Source organism: Falco cherrug, chromosome 2 (genome assembly GCF_023634085.1).
Source record: "Falco cherrug isolate bFalChe1 chromosome 2, bFalChe1.pri, whole genome shotgun sequence".
Lineage (NCBI taxonomy): Eukaryota > Metazoa > Chordata > Aves > Falconiformes > Falconidae > Falco > Falco cherrug.
In genome coordinates, this window is record NC_073698.1 from 11,305,810 (window position 1) to 11,323,044 (window position 17,235).

Genomic DNA, 17,235 nt, shown 5'->3' on the forward strand with positions numbered 1-17,235 from the left:
TTCACTTTTTGCAGTCACCGATAAGGCTGTAGGTGAGGTGCCTCCCATGCAAAGCTTGTAGCTGTCTCTAGGGACCTTCCGATTAGAAGGATGCTTAGAATCATCTGGGATTGCCCTTGGCAATTTCTGTGGATAATTTTGCCATAGGAGAGAGTCAGCTTAGTTATGAGTGATCTTTGAACACTGATGACTCTTTTTGATGAAAGGTGTACACCGTTAGAGGAGATGATGGAAAGTGAGAAAATGAGGTTCAGAAAGTTGTGGGAGCAGCCCACTGTCTTCCACAGAAAATAAGACCCTTAAAAAAAAAACCCTGAACACTTAAGAAAGGTAAAAGTATTTGATTTACATTCTGGGCAGGATTTTGGGGACAGTTAAGTTGTGCAAAAAGTGACAACAGAGGCTGATGATTTCTCAGTAGGGTGCTCCTCAGCCTGCCCATTTGAGCTTCAAAAGAAAGACTAAACTCTGCAGTTCCTTCAATACGACTAGAGTTAAATTCAACACATAGTTAAAGACTGGACTGTTCTCTCCTGTCCTGCCCTTTTTGCTAATTCTGCAGGTCTGCAATGTCAGGTCCCAGTTAATGGAAGTGCCAGACCTGATTTATCAGTGGCCTTCTAGCCTGGCAGCTCAGATGGGGGCATCAGCAGTTTGATGTGTCATTTGTGGTATGAATTGGTAGAGATCGGTTACCATTGGTTGAAATTGGTAGGTATCCGTCGGTTACCAGCCATCCGCAGATGGTTATAGTCCTCTTTGATTAATACCAGAACGACGGTGTGAGTGAAAACATGATGCCAGTGTGGTTTCCCTGCAGAGGTTCATCATCTATGCAGAAAATATTTCACGAGGACTGCTTTATGGAAGGTAATTCCATTAGTGAAAGAGGTCTGGGATGTAAGACCCATTCTTGTGCTTAGGTGTGTGACCAGGGAAACCGAGCTCCTGTCCTTTCTGAAGCAAACTACAAGAGATTCACCTAACTTTTTGATGCTGACAGGTGATCTGAACTAAATGTTGGCCTCCAGTCAATCCTGTTGTATTTTTTTTTTTTCTGCCGCAGCCACCAAACTTCTTCCCAGAGCAGCAGCAGCAGCTTGAGGTCATTTTACACCCTGTAGATGTGAAGGATGGAAGGGGGGGTGGTGGGGGCTCTTTCTTAGCATCTCTGGATAAGAGAGGAGAGAGTACACCTAAAAGCTTACTTCAGAAAAAAATAAATGCTTTGCTTCTGGGCAGTTTAAAGCAGTAGTCCTGATTCAAAACAAGTCAGGTCTTTTTTGACATGCTGACTCTCACATGCCCTGGCCCCTGTACACGAAGCCGGTATGATACAGAGGAAAAACTTTTTATTTTCTGGACCTTGGGAGAGTCCTGCAAAGGGGTCTAGATAAAACTTCAGGCTTAAATGCATCCAGTCTGTGTTTCACAGTGAAACGCAAGGTATGTTGCTTTGCAAAATAGCAATGTTCTGTTACAGCATCATGGATAATATTGACAAAGTATATAGTGCCTGGTGAGCCCTTATCACTGGAAAAGTCACTTAAACACTAGGGCAATTGATTGTTCTTAGAAAGCCACAGGGTTGGCTGCCTGAGAGCCTTTTGTAATCTGAGAGTTTCTCCTCAAGCCCAGAAGGGGACCAGGTTCTTCACTGCCTGCCACACCTGCGGTACATCCCTCCTGGTGCTCAGCCTGGACAGAAGTGGTTGATGTTGCTCCAGGCTCACCAGTGATCATGGCCAGCAGATGTGCTGCTTCTCATGCCTTCTGCATATCTCTAGAACTGGATTTTGAGTCTTGCATGCCTTCATACATGATAGTGAGAAGATACCAGGAACTGTTTTTTTCATTAGGTGTATTTTCTCCCCTCTGTGGGCATGGCAATGCAGAGGCTGTTGGGGCAATAAAAGAATGACCATGGGAGTGGGGCTGGGTAGTTGGGAGCAGGCCAGCACCATCCAATGAACCTTTTTCCTAGTTCCTCAAAGAAAACAGATGGACAGTGTTCACAGATCCATAGTGTTTAAAGCCAGAAGAGATCATTTGGTTTCATCCTTTTTATATCTCTGTCTATTGTATATAATTTTTATACCTCTTTACTGAGTGATTTTTCTCTAACTGAAGTGTTGCATATTTTTGCCATGAAATGTTTCCTCCCAACAGTTTGTAGCCCTCATTTGCAGATATCTAGAGATAGGAAGAAATTATTCCAGGAATTAATCACCCACTTTAGAAAAATAAATAATAAAGAGGAGTATCAAGCTGATTGCTAGTTTTATTTTTCCTGGCTTCTATTTCCAATCATTAGATGTTGCTCCGCCTTATTTTGTTAGATTAAAGAGCCCTTTACTTCCCAATACTATTTCCCCATGAACTTTACATGGATGTTTCTAATCAAGTTGCCTCTCCATCTTCTTTTTAATAAGCTTAGCAGATTGAAATCTTAAATTCTCCTGCTGTAAGTCATTGTCTCTGCTCCTTATGCTGTTTGTGGAGCTCTCTTATTTTATTTTTTTTAATCTCCAGGTTTTTTGACATGCTTTGTAAAATGGACTCCAGAGTCATGCACGATACCTCCAAGCAGAGGAAGCGTAGCTGTGCCGTACAGGGGGTTAAATGATGCTCTGGTGCTGGCTCTGTGAATCACACTCCCCTTTTCCCTGTGGTGTTCATGTTCAAGTCCAGCGTAGCCATTAAACCCCTTCCAGAGGTACTTTTTCCTCTCCTTTTTGACTGCCCCTCTGGGTTTATGTTTGGATAGAGAGAAAGATAAAGGCAGATTTCAGGGTTAACGTTTGTTACCCTTTTCACAGGGTTGCCTGTTGGCTGTGGGCAGAAAGAAACAGCAACAAAGGAGAGGGGAAAAGACTGTTTCCTGTATAATATATAATATTATATAATAATACTCTATTTCCAGCATAATATGTATAACTAAAAGGTGAAAGATATTTATCAGGTGGAATATTCCCAATAGTCCTTTGTCTACTCTGGCCAGCCATCCCAGGCCAATGCTCCTCAGTGCTGAGATCCATCAAAAGAGCCAGTGCCCGATTATGTTCTGCTTGAGCCTAGGTAAGATCAGCATGGCCCGCCTTCTATGAGGGATCACCTGCTCTCCAGGGCAGCCCTCCCCAGCAACCAGGCTCCCCTGAAGAGCTTCCTCCACTTCCCTCAACCTCCCTCACCACTGGTACAAAACAGCTGAAGCACATCGGCACGGATTTTGCAGAAGGGTTCCCAAAACAATCTCTCATAATGTAGGCAGTACAAAAGATACAGAGCTCCATGTAAAGGAAGAGGACCCCGCACAGAAGTCCCTTGCCAGGACTTTTATCAGAATCCTTTTGAGCATCCTTTGCCTTTTTTCTCCAGCTCTTCTTCCTGCTTCAGCTTTGCTCTGCTTCTGATCTCGTTTCTAAAATAACCAGGAGCAAACCCTTCTTTTTAAAATAGCTTCCCAGTCCTCCCAGCAGAGGACACATGGGTCAGACTTTGATCTCTTTATTAATCTACTAAAGAGGATGTACAGAAAATCTGGGTTACCCTGGGCATTAGACAGACCCTTTGAGAAAAAATTCCTCCATACAAAAAGGCTATTATCAAAGTTTAATATCTTTCATCATTGGTGCTAGCATCGTAAGGATTTCTGCTGGTACCATCCCTACGTTCAGTTTGGTTGGGAAGGCTGCAGAGGTGGGAACAAGGCAGGTAAGAGTTTTGTAGTCTTGATGGTGCTCAGAAAACAAGGCAGAACTTGTCATTTGCTGTAGGGACAAATGGATACCAAGGGATAAATGCATACAGAGAGGTTATAATATTGAAGAGAATTCATAGTTTGTGATTCATGTGTGACTGGAAACCCCCAGTAGCCACAAGTGCTTTAAAAAAAGTGGAAAAAACCCTAAAATGCAGTGTAGTCAATAGAGTGAAATTGTACCATCAGTGGAGGTTGTTCTTAGTTGCATTAGGCATGTGTTTCCACAGTAAGTCTTTCTGCAAGCTTTTGCAAAAACCTTCAGGTAACTGAATTTTGCATGACTCCTACCACAGTCACAAACTGCACGTTTCATTTGTTTTTCTTGGCCCTTTGGCTGAAAAGTTGAGCCTGCTCATGTCCAGCAAATAGCGCAAAGTTCATCCCATAAATAGGCATCATATTTTTTCTGTGCCTCTGAGACTGAAGAGGAAGGTGGACCTATGTGGGTTAAAGGGATGCCAGCAGCAGCCCATGTTCATAAAAGTTGAACAATACGGCTCATGCCGTGTGGGCTTGCAGCACATCCCATTTGTCAGAGCAGTTTCACGGTTTGTCCCATTGTTCTCAGGTGCTTGTAGTGAGTAGGAAATGGTACGTGGCAGCAGTTTAGTCAGCACTGGAGCTTCATGGTTCCTCTCAGCCTGGTTTTACTGCAGTGTTTTATTGCATTATTCAGCAGTGATGGAGTGTGTTAAGCTTTGGCAGAGATTATTCATAAATGAGAGGGTTTCTTTATAGTATTTGTGCTTTTGAAGGCAATTCGGTTCTTCCAGAGTTGTCCATTGTGTATTTTTTGTTTATCCATTTAAGATTAAGTTGTTTGGCTTTTTTCACTGAAGCAAAAAATATTAAAGTGAGATTAACATGGATATTTCTTTAAATAAGTAAAGGGATGTGATGGAAGATACAGAAACCATAATAAAGCCTAGTCAGGTGAAAATGTTGGCACATCTTATTTCATTTAATTCATAAATGGAAGAAGATAGAGAATTTATTTGACTAAGCCTTTGGTTCAGTGTCTTGATGATATGTTTAGAAAATTGCTCTGAAATTGATGTGTAAGTGACCTTGAAGATGTTGTATTTAAGTGATAGCTCATTTTGATGTGAAGTTGTAAGCCTTCCCCTCCACCCCAAATAAAGCAAGCAACGGAAACCAGCAGCATTGAATTTAAGCCATTGGAAGGTAAAGAGGGATGAACCTCACCTCAAAACTCAAGATATATGTAACCTCGAAGGTCAAACACCTCATCAGAGATGTGCCTCTATTTCAGTACCATTAAGATGCTGCTTTACTGGGAAGTGGGATCCCGTGGCAGCAATCCTGCAGCCTTGGTGTCTGCTTTGGGACACCCAGGGAACTGCAATCAGACCCCTGAAAACACCCAGCCCCTGTGGTGGGTAGCACTGCTAATTCGGTATGCAACGGTTACCCTTTGAATCACATCATTCATATATATATACATATGAATGCACTCACTCTTGTGTTTCTTTATATTCATAAATATAGGGATATATTACATATAATTATTCATATATTTATAAATACGCATGTGGTCATATCTAAGAATATTGACAAATATGTAAACATACATACATATGTATTCTTATTATTTTAATTTGAGGGGGACTGGCCAGACCTAAACTTGATTATTGCCTTTAATTAGTTGAATTTCCTTTCTACCTGTAGTAAAAGAAGTTAGGTTTGTGCTTTGCAGCCTGAGGCAGGGCTGGTCGGGGTCCATGCTCCTGCAGTGGTCCCTCCTTCAGAAAGAGCCAACCCTTGCTGAAACACGTTGGCATGTTGTGTCCAGTAAGAGTTGTAACCCTGTACATTATCCACCTACTTATCTATTACATGCAGATATACTACATTTATTATCATGTTGAATGTCCTTATTATTCTCCTGGCTTGTTGTGATATTCATGTATTGTGTGCAATAACACAGTAAAAGGTATATTTGCAGGCTAACGCAGTGTCAGTGGAAATAACATTGCTGAGGATTGGTTTCTAATTCTCTTTTACTGCTCTGGGAACTCAGACATAATATTCATTGCAGAAACTGCATTTTGGGGTAACAGTAAATTTTTACATTCAAAACATCACTAAAAAAGAGAAAATTAAAAGTTAAGCCCTAGATGGGAATGTTACCTGTCTTGCCTTTTTTGACAGGCATGGTACATTATATATGTTTTATATTTGAACCAGACAAAAGAATATTAGGAAGTTCCAAGTATGTATAGCCTCACAAAGTTAATATTGCTTTTGGACTCATTCCTGGGCATGATCTAATCTCCATTTAAGTCAATGGGGATATTTCCATTTGCTTCAATAGGAGCTGGGTTTGCGTTTTAATATGCATTAAAGCCTACAAAATTTGTGCAATAAAATAAAAATGGGAGGCCACACTTTGCACAATGGGGGGGCTTAAATGAAAGCACTGAAATAGCATTTAATCACCAAAGTAAGGAGCCTGATTTTCAAAGCTGCTGGCTGTGAGCGGTGGGGGGGATGAGCGATAGGTCTCCTTCATGCTCTGGTTGAGTTTGTGGCTAATGTGATACTGCCATCCGTATTCAGAACTGGCACTGGTGATTCATGGCTTGAGAGGACTTAAAAAAGAGGTGAATATAATGTGTGGTTTATTCTGATTCCCACTGGCTTTGGTGGTCCCAGTGTGCTAAACTGGTCTGGCATCAGTGCTCAGGTTCGTGTCTTCGTTACACTAAAGCTGTTTAATCCTGTGGGTTATATTTACAGTTTACCCTTAATGGAAATAACAAAATAAATATCTTCTAAAAGAGGTATACACTCAGCTTTTATACACACAGAGCCATTCTATGTGAAGGACCTAAATAAAAAAAAATATGGGTTAGGCGTAACATTAGCTTTCTTGAAATCATAAATTTTCTTCCTTAATTGGGTGTGAAATTCCTGTCTACAAATCATGCCATTTTGGTTGATTTAACGTTTGCTGGTTTGATGAATAATGGGCTTGCAGTATTTTTAAACTTTTCCTGCCTACGATAGCTCTCTGCTAAGTGTCCTTCAAAAATCATGTCTTTGCCTAACACAGGGAATCCAGATTAGCTCTGACATTTCCATTTACACTCACGAATCTTACCACGGCCCCTTTGTGCAAAATGTGTGGGGCAGGATCTGGCTGATGCTCAGGGCAGGAGTGTGGATGGGCACATACAAAGCTTTAATCTTGGTGCAGCTGGATGAGGTGTGTAAGCTCTTTCTTCCCCCTCTGTGTTTTAGATCAAGAATTTTTGGAAAAAAATTACATTATTCGACTGTTTTCTTCTAAAGCTGTGTTTGTTTATTTTTTTCACCAGCAAGGCAATGCAAGCAAGGACCAAAGGTGTTATATTTACTGCCACGAGACTCACAGAGCCTTTGATGAGGGTCATGAATAATCAGTAGCATTTTGGAATTGGTGATTTTTTTCTTGTCCTCCTTTGAGGAATCAAGCAGAGCCCTGAGTACTTCGCTGTCAGTAGGCATTCCTGACTGCTTCATTCATGTTGTTTTCATTTGGGTAGAAACGATCTACTTTGTAGCTGGTTTGCACTGAGCCCCTTTGCTTTGAAGCTGGAGGAGGGAGAGGCAGGCTTAGGGCTCTGGAAATGCATTTTTGTAGCACATTGCATGGCAGAAGCTGGTGTGGCCCTTGCACATCTTGTGGGTGAATTTGCAGGTGCCCCAGGGGCTGGAGCCAGGAAAGTTTGTCCATCACCCTTAGTCCTTCAGTCGACTTAAAGATCATATATTTTTATAGCTACTTTAACCAGTAAACCTTGCATTTGCGCTAGTGAGGAGCTGGCTCTTGGTGGAAAGGGGCGTGCTGCACACTGGCATCTGGGAACATCTGGGGGTGTGCTGCCACAGTGTCACCTTCATCCCACACTGCAGCTTCTGCTGAGGACAGGTTCGGCGTTTGCTGCCTCCCAGTCCTGCCCTCCTCAGCAGCCACTCCTGAGTCAGGCTCTGGGAATATTTGGGCTGTTCACCTCAGCTAGTCTTTCCTAATTTCCCAGTCTGAGATGCAGACTTGTGCAGTTGGCTCCTGTTCCTGAAAAGGGATGAGAAGAACAAGCAATGCCTTGTCATTGAGGCTTTTCTCAATTGAACAACTGAGCTGATGGTGTTAAGCAAGATGCCCCCCTGCAAGATCACAGCAGTATTTTGAAAAAGAGATAATTAAGGTGTTTTCTGTACTACTTGTGTGTGATATTTTTGGAAGTGTAGCAGATACTTCCAAGTCAGTTCTCTTTCTGTCTGTGCAGGAACCTCCCCACGTCTTGCTCATTGTTTGCTGAAACTGAGAGCATGACTACTTGCATTAGCACCTTTTATAACACAGGCTACTCAGTCACTCTGTGAAATCATATGCTCCATCATTTTTTGCATCTAGGCAAACAAGTTGGGTAGAAAAACAGGTTGTACTCTCTTGTCCCAGTACCAAGATGTCAAATGATTGGAGATTCTGACCCATCCCTGGCAGGCAGATGTTCCTGCCAGATATCCCCTGCATTGAGTATTTGCATTCTCTTTTTTCTGCCATGGACTCACAGCCATCGGACCTCGACTTGCTATTCTCAGCTAGATGGAAGAGCCTCGTTACTCTCCTCTTGACTTTTCCTTGCCCAGCTTCTTATGGACCACAAAGTTGTCATTTAATCTTGCCTTGAAAAATCCTGAACGGAATTCAACTCCTTTAAAAAAAAACAAAAAAAAACCCAACCCCCCCCCCAACCACAAAAACCCCAAGCAAATAGTGTTGCACTATTGAGAGTATTCATGAAGGGTGATCTGACTTTTAGAATGAATTATATGTGAAGCACATATCCATGGCAGTAGGCACCTGTGTAAACACCTGGGCTGACAGCCCCAGTAAACACTCCCTTGTGGAGCTGTGGCAGGTCATCATGCGCCCTACACACAAAGGACTGTCAAACATGTAAGGCAAACAAACAGGGGGCAAAAAAGATGTGAGGAAAGAAATAATGCTTTTCTCTAATTCTTTTTTGTTTTAAGAGCCTCTTTGGTTTCTCGTGACTCTAGTAAATACATAACTTTCAGATAATTTTGGAGTGGACCATGTCATTTGAAGCAGTCTGCTGAAAATGTGCAGCAAATCAGTGGGAGAGAAAGGAGTAAAATCCAGTTTGCCAATTCTTTGCCCATTTGAATAGCCACTAGCTTCTCACTCTTTTTATTTTTTGCCTTCACCCTTCATAATGCAGTGTCGCAGTGTGTGCCACTTGCAGGAGCCATACAGAAAACATTATCCCATTATTTTCCCAGGGAAACAGGGAAAACAAGCCTTTAAGAGAAACAAGCACACAACCTTTGCATTGCTGGCACATTGCCAAGCCCAAGGGCTGCACTTAATTTACATATAAATGTGCCCGGGATCTTAATCAAGAGATTAATGCACTCTGTTGTTATTTTTCATTTACAGTGTTCGTAATGCACGTGGTGCTTGGCAAATCACATAGGGCAAATGCACGCCGAGGAATGCGGTGGCCAGCATATTGGTGGCACTGCTTTTTGGCCGGCCGGCTGGCTTTATTTCTGAGGCTGCCCCAGGCCCGCGGAAGGGCTGGCTTCAGTCCTTTGGGAAACTACAAAGTCTGGCCGAGGGCGACATAAAGAGCTGGCTTACACAGACTGCTCGGTTGGATTTCGGCTGCCTCGTGTAGAAATGCAGTAGCGCCTCTGTGGCACAGCATTCCGGTAGATGGGAACGTCTGGGGTTTTTTTCTGTCTCATTCAGAAATGTGTCTGCAAAATCTTGGAACTTTTTGCTTTTTAATCACTGACATTTTCAGGATCTCTGCAGGTGTTTCTTCTTGTTTCTTCATTTGTATAGCTCAGACATCATTACCTTGTTCATGTTTCTCATCTAATTAGCAGGCAGCTGGGAAGAGTGCACCACAAAAGCTGTCCAAAAAGAGCCTTAGAGCTGCTCCCAAAGGCCTGTCATCTTCTCTGCTCTTCTGATCTGGGAAAACAAAGTTCTGTCTTTCTTCAGTATCTTTAGTGTCGTATAACTTCGAAGTAACTGAGTTTTTTTCTGAGTTTGTTCTGGTCTTATCCAGGGATATTCTTGGCCTTCCCCATACTTTCACTCGGCTAAAGTGAGTGAGAGCCTACCTGTGGGCTGCCCCAGGGAACATTTTATGGCTCCTGATGCCAGGTCTACCAGTCTGTTTGCATTCCTGCCATAGTGATGAAGAAGCGGTGCTGATAATCAAGTGTCATTAGTCTTCAGAGTTAACAACTCATATGAAGATGAAGTTTAACATCCATCTGGAAGATGTCACCCATGCCTATGTGGAGAGATTGATTAAATATTCAAGCAGCATGCGTATTCTTGTGGGTACTAACTTTAGACCCATCTTTGGGTAGACAGCAAAAAGGCTGTCCTTTGTGCAGGACTTTCAAGAGCGTGGTAGAAGCTGTTCCTGGGCTGACAGGAGGGTTTCCACATTGAAAACCTGAAAGTGAACAAAGACCTTATTATTTATCAAGCTGCTGTGTGGTGGTGACAGGTGAAATGACAAGACATATTGAGGAAAAGGAATTAATTAATATCTGAGACCTTTTAATAAATCAGAAGTAAAAAGAAGGACCAGTATAGCAGACCTGTTGGCAGTTGCTAACACTTGTTCAATGATCCTTTCCTTCTGAAATACAGAAATGGAAAGTAACTGTTGCCAGGAGTCATAAAATGAAGGAATGACTCAGAAGATAGATTTATTATCAGCTCAGTATCGGTGAAATTTAGCTTCATAAACAGAGGTTAATCTGCTAAAATCTGTACTCTCAGTGGGGGATACCCCTACTTATTTCAGATTTTGTTTAAAGAGCAAAATAATTCTTCTTGTCCTCTGAATAAATCAACATCTCTAGGGGCACTAATGTTCAACTTTTTTGCCTCATCCTGGTCCATGTGGATTTTATTTTATTTATTTATTTCCACAGAGTGTCATTTATTCTGGGCTCTTCTCATCCCTGCAATGTAATTTCTCTTCTGGACTTGTAGGCATTTTCATCACAGTTCACTACATATTTCACCCATGTTTCTACAGAAAGTCATTACATAGCACAGGCTGCTGCCGACAAGAATATTTAGAATACACTCTGCCTTTGTCCTCCACTGCTGCTTTGTTCACCTTTGTTGGGGGAATAATATATCTGAGCAAGAAGGTGTGGATCTGACGTTACTAGAAAAAGACCTAAGCATGTACATGGCTGGAATTGGTACTGCTTCTTTCCCCTCCCTCTCTATATCATTGATCAAATGGTAGAAAATACTTGTCAGTTCAGACTAGCATTAAAAAACATAATAAAAAAATCACAAATTTGAAAAAAATATTTAGAAAATTAAAAAATATATGTCCTATAGGACAAGTGCAAGTACATCAGGCATCTCTGTAACTGTGTGGTAGGTTTTGTGTTGCCTCCTGCCCAGAGCAGAGTTGGGTGGGGGTGCTGGGAACCATGGCCTGAGTCCTTGGGGACAGGCAGCATCCTTTCTCGCTCGGTGGGCTTCTCTCCCTTATGCCAGGGGTGGTCATCCCTTAGGACAGAAGTTACGTCATTTGCCTCTTGCTGCTACCCCCTCTAAAAGCAGTTTAGTAAGTTTGCCAGTTAAACTTCAGTATAGAATGTGTTCTGCTGAGAAGTGTCCTGGGAAGTTTACACTGGGGCTGTTCATATTGTTAGACATCAGAAGTTCTATCAGGCCATCAAATCCATCCCTTCTGCTGATGTCTCAGGAGCGCAGGGCCATCATTTTCATGGCTGCTCTTCAAGAAGTGAAATACACTTACCAGTTATCTTTTAAACCAAAAGTCTTGTCTGAATGCGGTGTCATGAAGGTGTCATTAAAATTGCTGGTCTAATCTAAAAAGCCAGATTTAATGCATAACTGGTCAGACTCAGGCTGAGGAATAACACAGATAAATTGCATCTAAACTACATACCCCATTAGGAAGGATTCCCAGTAGCACTGGCAAGGAGGGTCCTTTCTTGGTGGCCTGTGCTCTGCAGAGTGGTTGAGCACAGAGCCTGCACCTTCCTTAGCAGTGCCCAAAGTCTGCCCAAGACACCTCTCTGCCTATTCAGTGTCTTTAAAGCTTTTCTAAGACTTCAGGCTGTCAGAAATTTTCAGTGCAGTCTGATACTTAAAAAAAAAAACCAACCCAAAAAGCCAAAACCATACGCATATCCCTTGTTAGGGCTGACCTTAGAGCATCTCTTTCCTCAATGATTAACTGAGAATGTTGTTCTAAGTAGCATCAAGCACATTGAGACTAAATTCAGGTTTTTTGTGTTCCTGTCTTGCTCTGCAACATCACTGGTTTCCATCTATTAATGGCATGACTTGATGGTCTGCGAACTGCTTTTTTAAATATTTCTCAAGCTTGAGATCCATTGTATTAATGTATTGCCCAAGATTTAATAATGCTGTATTCAGAGAGGGAATGTTCTTTGTATTCTTGTCGCAGAAGTGGTGGGAAAGTGCATTTGCTTATTCTGATGCTGGTGGGGGTGTGGTGCTGGTGTATTGTATCTGGTCCTCTGTGCATTTGTCGTCAGTGCTCAGGTCGGTGAAGGTTTGGACCACACAAATACGAGCAGGTCTTACAGTGCTAGGAAGGGTTTCTGGTTTAAGGACACAATATCTGTTTTTTTAAAAAAGTCAGTGTGGTTTTGATGTTCGTGTCAGGAGGAGGATGACACTCACTTTAGGCAGAAATGAGGTGGGTGGAAGTCTTTCATGGCAGGAACCGTGCAGGCGTTCGGGTGGTACTTGGATGGAGTGGTGGGTGCCATGCCTCTCTGTGGCTCCATTATACACAAAAACACTTTCTCTTGTGGTTCCTTAGGACAAGGAAGGAAACTATCCGATCTTTTCTTACACCAGTAGGTAAAGTGGCCATACCCTTCCTTCCTCTGTGATAAAAAAGAATATACCGATTGTCTAATAGCTTTTATTATATAAGCTTTTGATTACTTGTTATCCAGGATTTCAGCAATGAGTGATCTCATTATTAAATTTACCATCTATTTTCTGAACTTGAATGGATTTATTTTAAACTGCCACCTAGGTTTTCTTCTTTAGCAAGGACACTGGCAGGAGATTGAAAAGAGAAGCCGCTTTCTCCTGTGCAATTAATTGTCACTGGTGATATTGCTGTCTACCAAAGTTTATACAAGTTCACCTCACCAGCGGAATATTCTGGTGTTTCTTCAGTTACCCTACCAGCTCCAGTCCCAGAAAAGATACAGGACACTTATGAAGAGCCACTTTTTTACCTCCCCCCAGAATTTCTTGGGACAAAGGATTGAGATTTTGAGCAGGGTTCAGGAAACAATGCCCAAATTCAAGTTTCTGTAGTTATTTTATGTACAACTTTTATTTTTTCTAAGGGTGGAGCATTTGTTATATGCTGAACACGTTTCTGTAGTACAGCCAAATCAAACTAGATGTGATGTTTCATTGATCCTATTCCTGAAATCCTCTGCTTGCTGTTTTTCTGCAGGAGTTATCTACACAGCAGATATTCTTGACAGGGAGACAACCAAATCCTATTGGCTGACAGTGTATGCGACTGACCATGGTGTTGTCCCACTCTACACTACCATCGAAGTCTACGTTGAAGTGGAAGATGTGAATGACAATGCCCCACTCACCTCTGAACCAATCTATTACCCAGCCGTCATGGAAAACTCCCCAAAGGATGTATCTGTCATTCAGATCCAAGCCCAGGACCCTGACTCCAGCACTAATGAGAAACTGACTTACCGAATTACAAGTGGAAATCCCCAGAACTTCTTTGTAATCAATCCCAAAACAGGTAATAAAATCCAGCTGCCTTAGGGTGGTGGGAAAATGCAATTTAAATATTTATCAGCTTGCTCTCCTTCAGGATCCACTGATGTTGCATTGCTTTCCAAATTCTGTTTTCTGCTTAGTTATGTGTCTAAAGCATCTTGTGTCTAAAGCATACACTTTTTGCATCGGTACATGAAGATGACGTGCTGCAGATCTGCTGCTGCGATTGCTCTTCTGTACGTTACTGAATAGCTTCTGATATTTGTGTCTTCCCTGTGTCTATAGGGATGAGACACTGCTGCACTGAATCTGCAGAGCAATGGAGGCAGATTCAAGCTATTGCAGTTTACAGAGCGGTGTTTCATCCTTTGTAAGTGGGCATAGCACCATTAAAGTGAGTGGCATGATGGTTGTCCAGCTTGACATTACAGTAGCTGGATGTAATTCTACAGCTTATTTCATACAAAAAGACAGTTCAGATGACCTAAAAGTCCCTCTGGCCTTTAAAAAAAAAAGTCAGTCTGTGTTTGCATTGATTTGTAACAGTTAAGGATGTAGCCTGTGGGTGTAGTGTGGCAGATATGGTCATTGTTCTAAGTTAAAGTGATGTTGTTGGCTGGTGCTAGAGCATTGTGCCTGTGCAGACCAGCTCTGCCCATCTCTGTGCCATCAATGCCTTTGCTGAACCAGGCGTTCTTGGTGCCTGGTTGATGAAGAAATCACCCCAAGAGACGTAGCCCGAGGTGGTGCATACTTCTCCGGATGCCTGCCTGTGCTTGGCTGCAGGTGGTCCTCACTCCAGCAGGTACCTGGCTGTCCCTCGCTCGTTGGGCTGGCAGGGACCCTCCAACGTGGTCTGGAGCTAGAGTCGAGGTGGTCTTTCACAGCATAGGCTGATCTTCATCCAAGTAGTTTAGAGGATTCACACAGCTGTCATGCTGGTTGTAATGTTCCAGGTTTTGTTCTGGGGTTTTGTTATTTTTAAGAAAAAATCCATTTATACGTGCTGCAAATTTCTAAACAGATAGAAAACCAGAAGAAATAAACCTGAAAGGGAGCGTTTTTAATTTGGTGTAGGGAAATGATGTTCACTAAATAGGTTTTCAACATTTGGCTCAGCAATCTTATTGCAATGCGTGGCATAAGAAGGGGTCAGGATCTTTTCAGGCATAAGCCCAGGTGAAGAATCATGGAGCGTGTATAATCACTATGTTCAATCTGCTGAGCCCTAAGGCACATATCTCACTTATTTTTAACACTTGAAATGGACGAAGATGGCTCTTCCATCTGCATCCCTTCTCCCCCTCCCCACCCCATAAATCCCATCTGGGCAAAGTAGTAGAGTTAGGACTCTGCAGTGTTTACGGCTTTTGCTTCCCTCCTGTTGGCTCCTCCCGCAGAGCAGCCTGCTCAGCACGGCTCTGCTTATCCTCAGGGCAGCCAGGGTGAGCCTGTGATGAGGACCAGAGCTGGGTGTGCTGCTGCCCCATGGCACCCTGGCCTGGGTAGCATACCCTGTGGGGTAGCACTCTGTCCCATGGAGCAGTGGGCAGGGATGTTTTTCCCTAACAAGGAGATCTTAATTCTCACAGTTAACACTGAAGATGGTTCGTCTTCATCTTGTGCTGTCTGAGAACTTAAAGGCTTTAGGATGAGTAATGTTGCTGCTTGGGCAACTCCCCAAGGATCCCTATTGCGTTCAGTGAGCATCCTGGCTGGTGGCTGGCTCTGATTTGGCGTGGAGGGGATAAACCATCCCCTTCTTCCACCTTGGTGCCAAACGCAGGGCAATGAGAGCTGGGGAAAGCAGCCTCTTTTATTTTGATTTTTCCTTTGAAAATTATGGGGCTGACAGAGTGTGTGTGCACAGAGATGTCTTGTCCCAAATGGGAGCTTAGGCACTTTGAACACAAGGATTTCGTTTTCCCTTGGGAAAGTATTGATGTGTGGCGAGCTATGCCTGCCCAGCCTTGACATAGGGAGGCTTTCTCCTGATGGGATGCTGATGTCCAAGGAATAAAAGCATAATGGATTTTCCTAGAGAGTGCCCTTGGGGGTGTCTGGCCAGATTCCTTTCAGCCATCTCCCTGCAGTGCACTAGTTTCTCTAAGACAGCAAGTTACACTCCACTTGTTTTATACAGGCGACATCTGCACGTACAGAAGAGGTTTGTAGCATGCTGGCCCCGTGTGCTTGCTGGGATTCAGCACAGCAATAACTCACGTAGCGCTTTGCACAGCAGCACTAAATGCGACAGCGTGCTGTATAATCAAGATGAAAAGGTTTAATGTGAACCCAAATACGCAACAATTGCCGTGTACGTGGGTTGAGCGAGCGTGCTCCTGCTGTCAGGGGAGAGCTGTCATTTGTGAGAAAGGGGATCACTTATTTTCTGTGTCACTTCCGAAGTTTAAACCGTGCCAGCAAACTGACGTCTTGCTCCTGTGAGTAATCAGGTGCTGTGAGGCAACACAAAGGCAGCATCCTGCATTTTTTACGTCCTTTCGAGGGATGCAGCAGAAGTTGGTCTCACTAGAGATGGGAAATTGGCTGAAGTGTACGGGTGCTCTTGGGGTACTAAGAAGTTACTCTGATGCCCAGCTGAGTGGGCTTTGGCAGTGTGCCTAGGGTTAAACCTCTTACTGGATGTTGTGTCGGAAATGAGTATCCCCTAAGTGCAGATTATTTGGAGTCTTAGAAAGACAGGTGGGAGAGAGCAGTTTTTACTTCCTCTGCTGCAAAGAAGCGTGGGACATGGTTCACAGATCACTTCCTTAGCATACTTGGCTATAATGCAGCAAAAAATCGCCCACTGCTGCTGGAGAACAATACATTACTAGCCTTAGCCTCCCATGCCCTCTGTCTTGTTTTTAGGACTTGGTGTGTTATACCAACCAAGCTGGGTTTGTTAACAAGGTGTAAAGAGTACACAGGGCTGTCACAGCTTATGGTGTGTGGTGGGTGAGTGGGTGCATCGTGTTTCAGACATTTGTGCCCTGACTGTAGGCGATGTGGGTATCTGCAGTGCAGATGGGCGCAGCACAGCCTGGGTGGGGTGGGTAATCCTGTCTTCCTGGATGGTCCTTGCTGGCAGGAAGAGGAATGGCCCAAGCATTGCTGCGCCCTGCTCGTGGCATGTCCCTCTCAGCCTTTGTGCAGTCTCATGCTCCTTCTGAGTGGTCGTTGGAACTCAGCAATGGCTGTGTTTGCCTTCCTCTCGAGTTGCTTTCAGCTGCTTTATAGCTCCCACAGGTCACGCAGGTTCCTGGAAGCACGTGTACCACTACTACATGTATTGCCATCTGATCAAGGCACCAAACCGGGACATAGGGAGACCAGGTGGTGTTTCTGGTCCTGATACAGGATCATAATTGCAGCCAAATCTTGCAGTCTTAATTGATTATCTGGATAGTGGAAGCAACAATACTCCTTGTATGCCATGTCTGTAGGTAGAAGAAACCTTTTAGTAGACAACCTGTCACTTCCTACATTTCTGTAGACTGGCACAGCTCTGGGTGTCTATTTTAGGTACTGTCAAACTGCAAATACATTACATGCATTTAGATTTATTTGAAGGCAGTCTTCAGACCTTTCAGGATTATCACCTGCAATTTTT

The 17,235-nt window shown here is 43.2% G+C and overlaps 1 protein-coding gene across 7 annotated transcripts in view; it reads left to right on the top strand.

Annotated features, from left to right (window-relative positions):
* Nucleotides 1–17,235, top strand: part of FAT3 (FAT atypical cadherin 3) — a 419,023-nt gene that overhangs the window by 178,109 nt on the left and 223,679 nt on the right. For all 7 annotated transcript variants that reach the window (XM_055702249.1, XM_055702243.1, XM_055702245.1 and 4 more), the window contains exon 3: nucleotides 13,327–13,641. In XM_055702249.1, the coding sequence (XP_055558224.1) occupies nucleotides 13,327–13,641 (315 nt within the window). The remainder of the gene's footprint in view (nucleotides 1–13,326; nucleotides 13,642–17,235) is intronic.